At 45.9% G+C, this 16,677-nt stretch overlaps 1 protein-coding gene across 3 annotated transcripts; it reads left to right on the top strand.

The window, feature by feature from the left end:
- Positions 1-254: 254 nt before the first annotated feature.
- Positions 255-14,005, top strand: LOC142558133 (uncharacterized). 3 transcript variants are annotated; one of them, XM_075670290.1, is made up of 7 exons: positions 255-526; positions 1,415-1,614; positions 4,878-4,969; positions 6,526-6,546; positions 7,518-7,571; positions 9,987-10,191; positions 13,569-14,005. In XM_075670290.1, exons 1-7 carry the CDS (start codon positions 275-277, stop codon positions 13,750-13,752), a joined length of 1,008 nt encoding a protein of 335 aa, XP_075526405.1. In that variant the 5' UTR covers positions 255-274; the 3' UTR covers positions 13,753-14,005. The 3 variants fall into 3 exon arrangements, with proteins under 3 accessions (XP_075526405.1, XP_075526404.1, XP_075526406.1); XM_075670289.1 differs by having other exon boundaries at positions 4,875-4,969; XM_075670291.1 differs by lacking the exon at positions 6,526-6,546 and having other exon boundaries at positions 4,875-4,969.
- The last annotated feature ends 2,672 nt before the right edge of the window (positions 14,006-16,677 follow it).

Raw genomic sequence — 16,677 nt, 5'->3', positions numbered from 1 at the left:
GATACCATGCCGATGACACTGACACTGCATAATAAAAGAACTCTCTCCTTCACCTGCCTCGACACACGCATGCGCATATCATCGGCTCCTACTACGGTCTTGCGATTACAAGTGTGTAATCGTATTCGAAAGTGAACTATATTGCGACACGTGTCTTAAACCTCGAGCAGACAGTTGAGCCACGCAAGAGACCCCCCCCCCGTGCTACGACTCTCGCGGAAAGACGACGACAACGAAGCGCGTTGTCAGCACGTTCTTTCCGTTCGGTCACCCGATGAAAAGAGGGAGCAGCCTCTTACAGTTTCCAGCCATGAAAAGAACAACGCTGAGTTTGATCGACGTGTTGAAGGTTTCTGGATACGAAAAGATGCCACCGCGTCCGGTACCAGTTGAGACCATGCCGCCACCTCCTGCGATATTCGCTCCATTCCTGAACACGGGGGAAGACACCCGACTAGCGACGACCGGTCGAGCTTCGAGTGTCCACGTCATTCCGATTACCGTGGAACCTCGCACTTCCGCCATGGTGAGCAGAGTCTACGTCAAGCACGTTGTGACGTTGCTCTTCTTTTCCTGCATTGTTAGGGGTGTGCTTTACAGCCATCCTTATTCTTCCTGGTTAAACTTCACGTACGCTGCCTCTTGCGTAGTGATATCCTTTTTTTTAGTTTGACGCTGAACTCACCAAGGATGACCCCCTTGAGCAGTATGAAAGGGAACATGAGGTTACATTCAACATGTTCTTGTTGCTAAACGCACATGTCGCGCATGGCCTTTACTGAAACGCTCGTTGAGATTTTAAGTTTCTACAGCCATCAAGCTACTGTTATTGAAAAAGCTAGGGAACACTATCGCAATTTTTTTGAAAGGGGAAAACGCTGAATTACCCTAAATCTTCGACGGCAAAGCTACTTGTTCCATGCAAACATGTCGCATTCGAATGTAGAGATCGCGGGTGGTCTTCGCTGAAAAGCAAATTTGATGTTCGCTCTGGTATTACCCATATACTGTATATTGCCTATATGTAAACGCATCGCCCTAGAAGAGGACTTGAAATACCTTAAGTTAATCTTAATCTAGAATTCAAAAGGATATTGGCATGTTTTATTAGCCGTCGCTTTCTCAAGTTGGAGCCAAGCCCAGACACGGCCTGCCTGACTAGCGTTAACCACTTCAAATTGCAATCTTTCGTTGAATCTTTCCTTATTGCACATCACTTCTTTGTCTGTTCTTCCTTTCCACAACTCTTCTCACTGCAGCAGTGGCCGTTTCGCTATCCTTTAGACGTAAACAACGATTAAAGCTTCACTTCGGATGGTATTTCTTGATGGCGTTCCATCTATGCACAGCAGGAAACGTTCTCTAAAAACCCCCATTGCTCTATGCTCGCTCGCAATCGGGCATCCGCCTCCAGGGCCGATCCAGCCACGGGGCAGCGGAAGCGCATACTCGAACAAGCACGATGCCCGAGACCACGTCCAGCCCGGCGTCCGAAACCCCGGCGGCGCCCCGTGTCCCGAAAGGCACCAAATGTCCAGGCCCCAAGCGAAGACCCCCCACCTTGCCTCTGGGGACCAAGACCAAGGCTGCATATTCGGAAGGGCAACCCGCGTCGTGAGTTCGGCGCAGTCAGACTATTCACTCTAATATACGCAAACATTTAGTTAGGCAGATCACACGCACCGTGGGGAATTGACTGTACGCGAATTACTTTGCAGGTGGTCGACAATTTCGGCAAGTGCCTCTGGAAGGGTGCCTAGGGTAGCGACGATGCACTGAACCCTTCGGTGCGCATATGTAGATAAGAAACACACGTCATCGTTAAATCATAACGAGACTACGGCTCAGCTGTAGCAGATGCCTATGACATTTTTGTCGTCTCACACGCTCAGATATCTGTAGTTGAACCGAAAAACCCTTCGTGGAATTAGGTAGCCTTCATTTGCTTGTTAGCGCGGACGCTTCAATCTTGATCGCATTCACTTAAAATAAAGCCACCTTTGCCTCATATCATGACAGAATCTGGCGTTGTAAAGACAACCGTAACCCTTCTCAGCGATCACGAAATGGCGGGCGTTGCCATTACGGTTTATATACGCGCGGCGTTCATAATGTCCACGTCTCGAGGCGGGACAGCTCAACTTTGATGACACCATGTTCGCTATCGTTGGTAGCGTTTTTAAAACTGGGCGCATATTTCAAACACCTTGGGTAACACCGTGCTGGCGTTGTTCGATAGCGTTTAAGGAACCTGTTCCTTTGAAGCATACACTCTTGCAGTATCATCGCTAGCATCTAGAGGGTGGGTAACCGCAAACCCACCTATTAGTGGTTATGAATGGTTTTGCGCTGCATTCGATAGATGGCGGTGAGATTAAAGCATCGGTATGTTTGATACGTTGCATAGGACCCCGTGACGAAATCCGACACTCTGACCTCAGAGCTGTTCTTTTTCGGATGGGGATTCATCGGTTTTCTCTTACTGAGGCTTACGTACCGAGCCAGTGGTGATGGCAGTAATGTCTGTAGCCCAATGATCATCCGCGACAACGGTATACGGGCGTGTCACGAGTTCCTTCTCGGTGGGCCTCTAAAATTCTCGCCTGTTCTGGAGTGGGACTCCATTGTCGTTGAACAGAAGTGGAAGCGGCATCTGGATATGAAATGTCAGTAGTTTCACTGCTCCCACTTCGTATTTAGTCGCGAACGAGTTTGGAGGCAAATAAGGACAAGCTGCAGGGGCAGAGCTTATACAAATTAATTACTGATGCCAAAACCAGAGTCGTTTTGCTTTTTATCGGGATAGACGCCGCATAAACGCTACTTGCGTCTGTTTCTCAGCTACTGAAAGGTGAAACAGCGAAGGAAACATTGCGCGACTTTAAAACTATGCGGTGTTCATCGCGGTTTATTGCGTCTCTAATTATACTATACGTAATTTATTGAATTGGATCCTTAATTGTTTCCTATTTCAAACCTTGAAAAACCGCAAATAAGGTTTTGCGAGTAATTTCAAACGCGCTTACGTCTGTGCAGGCGTTGCATCTGTTGCTTTCCGTTCGACCCTTTCTAGTCACAGAAAGCTGCCCGATAGCATGGCTGCCACAGCCTATAGACCTCGATGCCATTTTTTAAGACTGCAACGATGACATTTTATTAGAGGAGTTCCATAGCGGAGTAGTCGTTCAGAAATGTCAAAGAGCAGCCAGCGACACAACCCTGCTTCGCAACACGGAAGGGATCGTATGACCAGCATGAAGGAGGGGGACGGGTATTCTGTAAAAGTTCACTTAGTCGAATGTCAATTTCTGCCGCCGCTGATTGGCTGGAGCTGTACGAGTAAGAAGAGGGCAGGATGAAGGAGCCTGCCTCCTTGTCGCTGGTACGCCTACCAGACAATCAGCATTTTAGCAGCAGCTACAATGGACAGTCCACTAGGTGGGCACTTACAAAATGCCCTTCCATGGTATCGATGACGCGCGGAGCGGGACAGGAGCATCGGTGATGAATCGTCTCTAAACACAGCCGGAACCGCAGCCTTACCGGCATGTCGGAACGTGCAGCTAGATGATGGCGTCGGAAGAAGCGGTGCAGCACACAGAAACCCGCGTCGTATGTAACGCAGACTTTGAAAGTATTGAGATGAGATATAGTGTAGCACTTGAAAATGCAAGGGAGTAGTGCCGAAATAGCAAGGCCACCCACTGGAGACGTAACCCCTGGAATTTCTGACGCGTCTGAGAACTCCTTTAATAAACAACCTCGCTGACATATGCTGCACGAGTTGGGCTTACTGGGACGCATCTGCGAAGCATGTTATCCTTTAATGGCCATTCAAAGCACCATTGTTACGGGGGTGTCGGCTGCGGTGATTTACGCGTTATGTTTTTTTCTCCCTCTGTATTCACGAAACTAACGCACCCATTCGTACTTAACGAGTATTTGACACGATTTTATGCCAGTTGTTCGATCCGTCATTTCTTCTTAGCAGGTGCTGAAGATTTCACCCGAGAGAGTTTTGCAGAAATCGACACCTTGAATGAAGAAAATTTAAATATAGCGCTCGTGCGAAGTTTCAGAGCAAGCAGTCTGCTCAGAAAGAAAGTTTGGCCATTTAAAAAAAAAAAACTGACCTAACTCGAGCATTGAACCAGGAACCACTGAACATGAACGCAGCTTTACAAGAGAAAAACAGATGGTAGGTTGGAGACGAAATAGTGAACGACTCAATGCGTGGAAGTAATACACAGTTAGTTTGAAAAAATACGCAAGGTGGAGGTAGAATCGTAAAAGACGAAGTTTGTATCCATTTGAAAGTAGCTCGTAGCTAACGTTCTTATTTCTGAAGCAATTTCAAGCTCGAAAATTCTTGACTGATTCATTCATTTATTTTTACACGAAAAGGCCAGCTATGGCCAAAGAGCACCATGTCCATGATAACGAGTGGAAAATGGCACATGAACTGTGCATCTAACGTGGCTATAGAACGGCCCAAAAACAACAGGTGTAAAGGGCAAAAAGTTCATTTGTAATAAATATATCGGCATGCTTGTTATGAGTCCTTTCACATGAAAATGTCAGACCACTAATCGATCAGACTGATTAATGATTCGATCACTTTACCGGAGAGCTCCTAATAGAGACTACAGAAACTCGACACGATCTGAACTTGCCCTCAAGGATTTTCATACTGGACACAGTTCACTCGCTTACAATTAAAAGACGTTTTCTAAGGCCAGAGCAGAACACCTGTGGCAAGAGTCACGGCAACAAAAAATAAAAATGTTATGACAGTGCACAAAAACATTACTCGAGACGAATCGGTCTTCTCTGAGTCACTTTCTTGTTTTTAATTTATTTTCTATTTCTTTCAGTAGAAGAGGACTTGAGGTAATGATTCAGTTCTGCGCCTGCACACTGGTCCTCCTAGTTGTGCTCCTCCTCCTCTGGTTCATATTTTTCACCCATGGTAAGCATCAAAAGTACCCGCTCGTCATTTTTACAAACTAATGAGCTAACAAACAGTTCTCGTATTAGGCTCACCTATTATCACCAAACTTGGATAGAGTTGGCAACGGCCCGACCTTTAGAGCCGTACCTTTTGGTGGCATGATCGACCAACATTACGCCGCTTCCTGTACCATGACATTTACCTTCGTGCCCAGACTAATAGGTTATGTGCGTGGTACGAGACAAAAACGGACTAGACAGGTATTCTGACTTGAATTTGGAAACCTTTCATAAATGCCGCCCCCTGAAGTTTTGTACATAACCGTAATGATCGCTTCAGTCTGCATGCAGTGTCCCGGCGAAATAAACAATGTTCTTGCACAAAGAAAAAAAAATTACCGCCCATGCACCCCGTGAAAATGGTAAACAAGCGAAGGTGAAATGTGCTGCCCCGGTGTTTATCACTTGGTTATTTCAAACGGTTTATTAAACTCTTTCTCAATTATTGCTTACGTCTTTGTGTTTCTTAATGAGGTTACGCACACGTTTGGCTTGGTTTTATCATATTATTTATTTGAAATGCCGCACAATGGGTTTAGCATAATCACCATCATGGAGGGGTGCAATGAGCCGTTAATTGTGTTAGTCCAGCGGGTTCTTCAAAGTCTGTCTGAATTATGTTACGCATTTGTGTTTCGTAATGCGTTAATCACACTGTTTATGACTCGGTAATGCACTGCAGTTACCAAGTGAAACACCGGGGCTGCACATTTCATTTAACTGAATACAGGCACACATTTTTGAACCTATCGCGAAGTCGGGGAGAGGTTGCTGCTCGCGCGCTCTGTTGCGAGAGAAAATGACGTCACTATCGGCGTAGGCAATGGCGCCCCACAATTTTGGTGCGAGATAATTATGTCATCATGATATTGTCTTCAACCCGTCCCCTTCTGGGTCCCTTCCCTGCAAATTTTACGTGGATAAATGTGTATGTTTTAAATGCGTAAGCATTTCTATCCCTACCCAACAAAATATTTGTCCGTCCCTTCCGTAAGACGAATGCAATGGCTCATACCCCCCTAAACGACGCCTCATACACCCGCAGCAGGGTTTCTGTGGTCGGACCAAGAGTTTTTCGCCTACGCATATAAAGTCTCGCTGTAAAGGTTTTAGGGATGCAAAGCTAATGAGTGGGAATACTGGCCTGCATGAAACTTTGCCTACGAAACCGAAAGTGCCTAGTGCTATTGGCCATTGCCTCTGTGATGCTGTCGTTATCACTGACTGCCAGCACAATTCGTGGGTGCTCAAATGGCAGCAACTTCAGATCATTAAAATTGCCAGTCCTGTTCCTAATATTGTTTTCATATGAATAACCGACGCATCGCACAGAAGCAAACACTGTTCTCACGAAATGTATCGCGAGGAACACTCAATGGAAAAGTGTGAATGCTGAATATGAACTGAAGTAAAAAAAAAATAAGCATGCAATGTGTTGCTTTTCAAATTTTACCGTGACGCCACTAATTACGCATGTCTTGCTCCCCTCTTATTTTAACCCTTTTCATCAACCAGTTCCAGAACCACGCCGCTTGTGTAAGTATACCCGCATGCTATGGCAAGCTTATGCTACGGTCCTCCTTGGAGAGAAATTCAGATTGTTCAGTTTCAATGCTAACACTCTAGATTAAAAAAAATAATCTCTGCTTGGAAGCATAAAACAGCTTGATGAAATTCATTATCACTTTTACACAACGACATTGCACTAAACATAATGGTTTTGCTTTTTTAGTGGTTTTGTGTTTATTATTCATACGCATACTTTGGAACCTAAACACCTTTGCATGAAATAATTGCTGCAGTACTAACATTGCACGGGAAAAGTTTACACGCAACACCTGTCATTACTTTCCAGGCAGCTTTTTGTGCGTTCCTCTTGAGCCAACAAAGCAAGCGCTCCTGTGAAAACTTACCAGAGCAGAACACCGTCTACAAAAGCACGCTGGAGCAACAGCTTTCTTTATTTCGCGGTGACCAGGTTCTTTGACGACAAAGACCACGCCACCGCTCGTGAGAAATTTTGGCGACAGTCCCAACACTATTGCTGAAACACTTCTTTCGGAAAACGGTAATAAGCACGACGATATATCACAGTTGCAGCTATAACGATTCAATCGGGATTCCTTCTATTGGTCGGCTATGCCGGCATCTTTTGGGACAGGTTGGCGCCCTCTGTGTGAATGGCTTTAAATCTTGTGCGGCGACAGCCGATAGAATTTGCGGAACCTCAAAGATGTCCGACGCTACGGAGGATTCATGCACTTGTCACCTGCGGGATTCCCGGTGCCGTGGAGAAACTTCGCTCTGTTCGTTCGTGTGGATAACGCACCTGCCATTGCTATTTCAAAGCACTTCACTTTACGGAAGCGAGTTTAGCATTCGACTGCATTGTTCGCTCGACAGGAGAAACGCTCGGACAGATTATCGACAGCCATCTATTGGCCCGGTTAAAATTAGGCATCACCTTTACTCTGTCTCCAACACTTGCGTCCCAACTTTTCTTGCAGACGCTGAAACAGGCGGAGCTACAGAGGCCTCCGAGCCCACGCCGAAGCCGGACCGTAAGTCAACTCGCTCTTCTCAAACCTTGTTTCAATAGGTACTTCGGCATTTGCTTTTCTGATTGTCTTAATGCCATTGGTCTTGTGAGTCATTAAACACTTAGTCTAAGAACTTGCAGGTCCTACACACACGTCGGAATCTATGCGCAGCGAAGCTTTACTGAAGTTGATATTTGAATGATGCTTATTCACTGCACAATTAGCGAGCTCTGCCGAAATGCAAACGTTAAATCAGGCATAATCACAGCGTCAGACGTCGATGCAGCGTCTTCATGAGGACGAAGTAAATGCATGATGCTTCTCGCGAAAAGACTAGAGATGAGAGGTGATGATGGTGAAAAGTTCAGCCCATGTGCAAGCAAATTTAAGATTTCTATATAGTCATTACGAAAAAAATAGAAAAAGAAGCCAGTCATTTAAGAAGGCGATTGTTATGTTTATTCCTGACGTGCACATTAGAGGAAAAAAAAGAGAAATGAAACTGGACGCGAAGATTTTTGCCGCCGGTGGGAATGAAACCCGCACCTTACGCACCTTTAACATATACTGCAGCTAAGCGGGACGGATAAGGTTTTACATTGTAGTGGGCCCCTGATGGTTCCTGTTGTATGTTGAAGACATTGCTGATTTGGCAAGCCAACTGGTCAAATACGACTATTTGCAGACGATCGAGCTTTGTCTAATGAATTAAATCGTGCTAACGACCAAAATGACCTGAATCACAGGCTGAATAACGTTCAGTCTTAGTGCTTATTATGGGGAATGACCCTAAATGTAGAAAAAAAACTTTTCTTTCTTCCCTTATCAACCAAGAAAACAACATATGCCTTAAGCTTACATGCTCTGCTCTTCCCCACTTAAAGAAGTTGCTAACCACGAATATATAGATGTCACGCTATCTAGCAGCCTTTCGTGGAATCTTCGCGTTAACAATACATGTTCCTTCGCGGCTCCTGAACTGCGTTCCCTAAAATACACACTTCCAAAACCTCCACGATATGTTTAAGCTCCACGTTTATCATTGCTTAATTTTCGCGAAGACCGAGTACGCCTGTATTGCCTGGGACCTCTACACTCAGTGAAACACAGCCTACTAATGACGACACCAACTCACCACAATGATCAAAATGCTTTAATCCCATACTTCGCCCGGACTAACATAATTTTAAATGGTCATTTCTTCCACGCACCATTGAGGGCTAGAATCGCTTGGCTGTGTGACAATTGTATTCGCGCTTCTGTAATTTCTAGGTTCAGCTGTGTTGTTCATTGTTTCCTTTTGTTAATTTTTGCAATCTCTCCATGGAGCCCATGTACGAAGGGTGCATTAAATCAGTAAAGAAACAGCATCAAGGTGCCACTGGCTACCACTGTTGCCGCTACGTACGTCAACAGTAAATTTCTCTAGTATCTAGGTAATGCGCGAAGAGCAAGATGGCGCATATAGAGAATTTTAGGCAAGCCCTACTATCACGTTACCAAAACACATTTTGGCAAACGGTCTCATCCGGCAGACTGAAGCAGTCGTGAGGCAGCCGATTACCCTATACCACGCAGGTAATGGGGACCCATGACGTGGCTAGGAATGCTAGTCATTATTATCACGGAAGAGAGAAAACGGGGCTCGTGACAAGGAGCCACTTCAAACTCGGTAGACTTGCGTGACCATGCAGAATCACAGCGAAAATATTTAGCGCACTCAACCTACCTAATCCGCCGTTCCGAGGAGCCATCGCCGAAAGGCATGACGGTACACTGCCACATACGCTGCCGAGCGTGCATTGCGGTACCTTCTGTGGTTGCTCCGGTTGCACACTTGGCGGGAAACGCTGCACTAGCTGCGTGTTTCGTGCGGTCGCAAAGAAACGTTTCACCCCTTGCGCCCTGATGTAAGCCGGCCTAGCCTACAACCGAGCGAACCAGAGAGAGTGCCAGAACGTCGCGATGTCTCGCGGCCGCGTAAACACTTTCCGTGCCGTGACGTCACGGCACACAGACAACCTCGGAGAAAGAAGCCGATACTGGTTTGTAGGTGGCAATCGTGCGGTGAATCAGATAGGGTGCTCTGAGGCTCGCGCTTTTCTGGCTTTCGAGATCAAACATAGTCATCAAGTGACAGAAACAAAGATTAAAAAAAAGATTACGACAGCACTCATTTGTTACGTAAAATTAAAGAAGTTGATAAGTATCGTATAGATCAGATTTAGCGCACAGGTTGCTAGCACATAAGTGATGGATTTTCCCGGTTATCAGTCGCGATAATTACGAATGGATTCCCGCCAACCAGACCAACTTGATGCCTCGCCACTATCTCGTGCACAAGCAAACTCTCTAATTGTAGATGCCCTAATCATCACGATGATTATCGACTACATCATTGCGAGCGATTGACGACTCCTGCGCTGTTCTTTGCAGTCCCTCCTACCCGTCCAACGCCCGTCGCAGGTCACGTAGGCGCCCCATGCAACGACTCAGCGCCTTGTCTGGGAGAGTCCCACTGCGTGGAAGGCGTCTGCAAGTGCAAGGGTCCCGGCATACGAGTCGTGAAAGGCGTCTGCGTTCCTGTCACAACGTCGGTGACAAAGAGGACGCGTACGCGCAAGAGCCCAACCGCTACGACGTGAGTACTTAATTATTCGAATGTCTGGAGACATACAGAACTCTACATAGAGATCTCCTTCCTGTTTACGTGGATACGGAGACACCATTTAGCATCTACCGCGGCAACTTCTGTTAGTTTTGTTGCGTTAAAATAAGTCATTTTTGCTGATAGCCAGGAGACCATCAGTATAACAGCATAATTCAGCTTTAAAGTGATAGCAAGAGTCTCTTAGCTCTATGTAATGTGTACATTGAAACTGGACGACAATTCCTTGAATGTGCACTCGGAAATTAAGCAATAATATCAGTATTGCGACGCTCGGCTCGGGAGTAACATGTTCATGTAATGTATGAACCAAACATAGTTCTCCTCAGTACAAGATCTGGCAGATAGGCTTTACACCACTGTGATAGGCTTAGAACTGAGGTTGAACAGCGCGAATAAAACAAGGGCACTAAGAAACAAATACCACAGACAACCGCTGATGAGCTATTGATAAGTTACTAGAATGCTGAATCACAGCGCTGCCAACATTGCGCTACAATGTATGTGAGATTTGCTGATATCAGAAAATTTGTGTAAAGCATTTCAGTGGCTAAATTAACATTCTCCTTAGAAGAGTTGCTATAACTTGAGTTTGTGTTTTTAATGACATTAATTTATTTCATAACGATTGAGCGGTTGTATAAAGGGTAAATATTTGCGAATAATGTGTATATAAATGAAGAAACCAGAGTTTGACTCGAGTTATTTTCTTCGTAATACTTCGTAATACTCACTCTTCGAAGCAGTGACATTTTCCTGACTCAAATACTACATCACATACTAATAAACATGCCCTTATCTTGGTGCCACTTAGCCAATAGCAAATAAATATATTTCATTTGAGTGTTCTTACTTCCCATTAATGACGTGCTTGGCTGAGCACCATATTTACCTGTGGATACTCCTCCTTTCTCTGAGCTTCACAAGAGGAAAACGCTAATTGACATCAACCCTAGACCGGGTCTCTGAGACCGACAGCAGAAACTTGGCAGCCCACAGCCTTCTGTGAAACGTTATAGGGAAGAGAAAAACGCAAGGAAGTTAACCCAAGGTCTCGCCCGAGTCGGTGTGCGGCACTGGAGGAAAGGGAACGCAGAAATGGAGGAAAAAGAAGAAAGTGCTAGTCTGTCAGCATCCTCACAGCTGCATAGGAATATTCACTAACATAGTGACAGTTCTCGAGTCGAGTCCCCTTTCAGAAGCCAACTAAAGCTATAATACCCTTCAGCATACGAGAGTACTTCAGTTAGAGTTCGAGGATCTTCAAAAGGCACTCTGCCAACTTATTGGCCCAAACCAGTATTCCACGAGTGTCACTGACCGTGGAAGGTATTGCAGCGACAGAAATGTTGCTTTCTAGTTTTCATCTGCCAAGCAGTCCACACGAAATACTCCGAATTACTGTCCGCTTACTTGTGATGGAGTAGCTTCTCGGAAGCTCTCTCCCAAGTAGCTTCTTAGCCCAAAACCGAGTTCTCGGTTTTGGGCTAAGAATATATTTTTTGAGCTTGTACTAAATCGAAGCAAAATTATTTCATTTGCAGTACCAAGACTCTCGGAAACGGAGGTAACTACGGGATAAGGAGATGGTTATACAGAAACAAAAATGTGCTGCTAGCGCTCGCTTTGCTGACATGCGCAGTGATCTCCATGACCATGGCTTTACGCTGCAGAGTGCGAGGTCGCATGTTTTATTCCAGGCTGCATCGGCTCCGTCGACCCCGTCGACTGCCATTCGTTTGGGCAAAACTCAAGAAGGATCTTGCACACAGATTCAGGGTTATGTGCTTTTGAAGAACATCAACATGGTCAAAATGACTATGAAAATTGGTCCAGAGCCTTTCATTGTGGCATCTCTGAAAGCCCTGTGTTACTCTACAAAACTAAGCAATGAATCAAGCAATTGACTGTTTATTTTGCAGTGTACTGCAAGCGACGCGCCCCAGAGCAATCCCATACAAGCAACGCATATTGCTCTCTCTTCATATCTCCGTCATGAGCATACAATACAATGCTTTCCTAATGTGGCACGAAAGGATACATAATAAGTTCGACAGCGGTTTTGCGCTGCATAGGGGGCGCACATGTAGGCTGAATTGTTTAAGGCACGCATCCTGCAAACATTCTCAAAAGAAAGAACGAAAAATGAGTACGGGTCTTGCGCGAGTCAATTCGGGACTAAGTGCGGCAGTCATTGCAAAGCCTGGCGATTCGGTTGCTAAATGTGCCGCGACTAATAGATAGCACCAGCAGGTTTACGTAGAGTACTCTATGGCTGTAGTTATTTACCGCCAGGCATTCCGGACTCCCGCGAAAGCTCCGAGGCGAGCCGCAATGAGGAAAAGGTTTGGAACTATCTTGACGCACCCTTATTCATCTTATAACTCAAATTTCCCATATACGCTCACGAAGGTATGCATATGCTAGCCGTACAAAGTTTCGATGGGGAATATTCAATGTTTCTTTGTTAAACCTTTTTGCTCCCGATTCTATGCTGTCTTGAATCAGGCCAGAGCAAGTGATCGCCGAAATAGATTACCTACAAGTCACTTAATTTACCCCTGCGCTTATACCTCAGGCGACGCATAGCCATATCAGGTTCCTCATTGCATGCTGTTTTCAGTGAGCGGTTACGTTAGGTTCTTCACGTAGGTGAGCGTCTGGGCTCGTACGCGTTTACGCATAACTGCTAACCTTCAGACGTTAAAATTCGTAACAATCATTCACTCAAAAGATGAGGAGAGGGGGGAAAGACTGCTTGGAGATCGCTGGATATTTGATGAGGTAGCCTGGAACACACGCCTTTTGTAGAAGACGAACTCATTTTATTAACGATGGTTTAGCTTTAGAAGCAGTACTCAAGCAGTAACAGCAGCGGCAGCAGCAGAGTGGAAACTCCCGAAATTGAGAAGTAACGCATTTTTTGTATACATAACACCGCGAGTCTTTCAGTCTCATTGCTGTTGCAGATTTAGCCTGCTTCAGGAACTTGTCTGTACGAGCTTGCACGAAGCAAGCGCCTTTCTGGCACCCTCTCACCTCTGGAAAGCTTCAAACCGGCCGTTCGGAGACCGACATGCAAACTTCTTTCGCGACTCGGCATTTTTCGTAAAGGTTGACGCAACGTTCTACTTAGTTTGCGATCACTTCTAGTTACAGCAAAAAAAAAAAAAAGTTTCGCTGCGATAGCCAGCTTAAACATTTCTGCGCTCCACACATCCGCGCAATGCTATACAGTGATTTGTTTATCTTCCGCCCACTAGGGCAAGGTCACAGCCATTAGTCGTTTTCGTAAGTGAGCAGGGGAAATTTCTGCGCCATCGTAAGCCGCTGCCACTTCGTTTTCCCAGGGACTTCGCAACAACGACCCGGCCCCCTGTTGCTCGGCTTACGTTCGTGTCTGTCGTCCGCTTGGACGCTACTTCTGCGAGCACGACCACCGAGACCGCGCCAGTGACCAGCGGGCAGCACCCGGGTCAGAACCGGGCAGAGGTCGGCGGGACGATTCGGACTCGCGTGAAACACCGGCCTTGAACGTCAACGCCCAGGGCGAGGAAGAGGAAGGGGAAGGGCCTCAAGCACCCCTGGAATAAACCTTCGGCCCGGGATGATTCGAGGGGGGAACTTACAGAAAGGACCCTGCGAAAGAAAAAAAAAGAATTTGCATCGCGCTATTTAGAAAATATTCGCGAGTAGTTTTCCGGAAATTTTTCAAGGACCTGTTTCTGTCGCAGGTCTTGGATCAGTTTTTGTCGTAGGTCTTGGATTAAACATTATATTTGTCGAATCTGATGTTTTCCTTTTGTAGGCGGAAGTGGCTCAAGCCGTGCGGTGTTTCGAGAAATCGCCCACACGTTCTCAAACGTTTGAGCCTTCGAAGTCGTTATTTGTGTAACATGTTTTATGCTCCAAGTATTACGCGTGGCTTTCGTTGAAAGTACAAAGAAGCACTAAGTATAACTTTACGGCAAATTATTCTTTATAGGAAGGCGTGAAAGATATTTGTTCAAGTGCGTTTATTTAACAGGCTTGACACCTACGGGCAAAGCCAGCACAATTGCAGCCCTAGTCCTTATACATCTACCTGAACCCGCTTTACATAATTCATTTTTTTCATGCAAGACATATTCATTGCACATATGCATTGCACATTTTTTTTTTCATGCAAGACATATGCACCGCATATACATATGCGGTGGACTGTCTTGCAGTTTTCATGCAAGACAGCCCACCGATATCAGGGAAGAAGCTTAAATTTCTTCTACCGCAGCTATGCAACGTGAAATCTGCTCAAAGTATGAAATTGGTCAAAAAGGCGCAGGCCTAACCCCTTGATGATCTATTTGCATAATTATGCTGCGAAAAAATAAATACGGGCTCCCTTTCGCCAGCTTGCAGGGCCACATGAGAGAACCTGCTTCTTGCGAACCGATTCATTCGGAACTTCCGTAAACTAACAGAGCCGCACGCTTCAACACAGTGCTCATGTGTGGCGCAATCGTTGGGCCACTCAACCGCTTAAACCAATGCCTGCATATAGCGTTCTCGAGCACTGTTTTAAAGAAGAAGTGCGCGTACGCCATATTCTATTCACACACAATTTACTTCGCATGCAATTCAGAATATTGCTGCCACAATTACCGTTAAACTTGATCTCGGTCTCAAAAGAATTCCCCTAATGGCTGGACACTAAATAAGGTTATTTTTCTCTCTCTCTCTCTCTCTTTCTCTATCAGGACAGAGGGATAAGTCCTGCACAATCTGTAAAACATGCTTCTAAACCTCCAAGGCGCTATAGCTTGCGTAGCTACCTCAAATGCCGTTATTTAAGCGCGGAACTTTAGACATCACGCATAACTTCTTCCATATTTTCACTAAATGAAAACAAAAGGACCCTCGTAGTCCATCGGCAACATGGGGGAAACATGCTCAATGTCTCGATCGCATGCACATAGGGAAAGACGAGTAGGCCCTCGAAACTATAGAGAAGCTGTTTTGAACTCTGCGTTAGCAGTTTGTGGGCTACAACTGCTAGTGTTTTGCGACGTGTCGCACTCGGTAGCTGCTACTAAAGGTCTTACGAGTGACGAAAGTGAGGCACGTACAGAGCAAAACGACCGCGGACACGTGGGTTGCATCTAATAACATTAATGCACATTCTCGACGCGTTGATACGGATGTCATCTCCACATCCGAACTTCTGGGGTACTGTGTTCGTTTTGCGTGATCGCCGAACACATATGCAAATTATTGCACTGCATCGTCACAATTTCGGGTAAAATGTGTTTAGTTTGCCTCATTTCGAGCAAACCTCTGCGTCGTTTGCGTTACGTTTGTATTGGGGTCGCAGCCGCAGTGAATTACGTGAAACGTCATGTGTGTGTGCTTCTGAGGGCATATGGGCACTAAGGTACAGATATGACGCTAATAAACACACGAGTGACATTGCTAACTGATGATGCACCTAGCGGCGGGTCCTACGTTTTAATCTTGCCCTCGTGCTAACGCTCTATCGGCGGGAGGCCGGCCATAGTCGAAGACAGTGGGCGCAGACTGGCATCCCTTTGTCTTTTGACCTACTGTAGCCCAATTCGTGGCCTATCCCCCGTAGTGGGTTGAGCCATATGCGTATGCACCAAACCAAACCAAACCTGCATAATAGGTTGAATGTTACTATGTTGGAACGCTGTGGGCCCGTATGCATAGTTGCAAAGTAAGAAATCTTCCGTTAAAAGGTCATTTTCTTCAGGCCAATGCCATGTGCTCTCGAATTCAAGTTTTCACTTGTCGCTTGCTCGAGAGCGACAACTCGACTGCTGCGCCCCCGAAGCTGGAGATAAATGCCGCGCTGAATGCCAAAACTGTCACACACTTCAAACTTCGCTGTATTTTGTCTCGTTTCACCAGTACAGCCTCGAGATCAAGCGACGGGATTCTCTACGTCTTACTACTGCTAGAACGCCGTATCGCGGTGTAAGGAAGATTTACTTCGACGTAAATAATCAAGTTCTCGGGTGTTATGTGCCATCACCACGATCTGATTATGAGGCGCACCGTAGTAATTGACTGCTGATTAATTCAGACCATCTGGGGTTGTCTGATGTGCACCGTATGCAAGGTACGCAGGCGTTTTTGCATTTCGCCCACCACCGAATTGCGGCTGCCGCGTCTGGGATTCCATCCGGCAAACTCGTGCTTATTGGCTCAAAGTTATAGGTGCTAAGCCACCGCGACGGGTTTGAGGTAAATAGAGAAGTGGACCATTGAGCCCCTGTCCTTGCGTAGGAAGCGCTGGATTTCTCGCTGACAGTGGGAAACTTGGTAGATAATGTCAGAAACTATGAGCAAATTGTAAATTCCAAGGAAATTGAGAATGAATGGTAGTAATTATCCCCGCATGTTCCGAAAAATGCCACCTACGTGGCCGGTGGCATCGCGCATCGTGAGCGTCGTTTACAT

Source organism: Dermacentor variabilis, chromosome 9, assembly GCF_050947875.1.
Source record: "Dermacentor variabilis isolate Ectoservices chromosome 9, ASM5094787v1, whole genome shotgun sequence".
Lineage (NCBI taxonomy): Eukaryota > Metazoa > Arthropoda > Arachnida > Ixodida > Ixodidae > Dermacentor > Dermacentor variabilis.
Note: the sequence above shows the minus strand (reverse complement) of the source record. Positions and strands in the feature narration are given on the sequence as shown.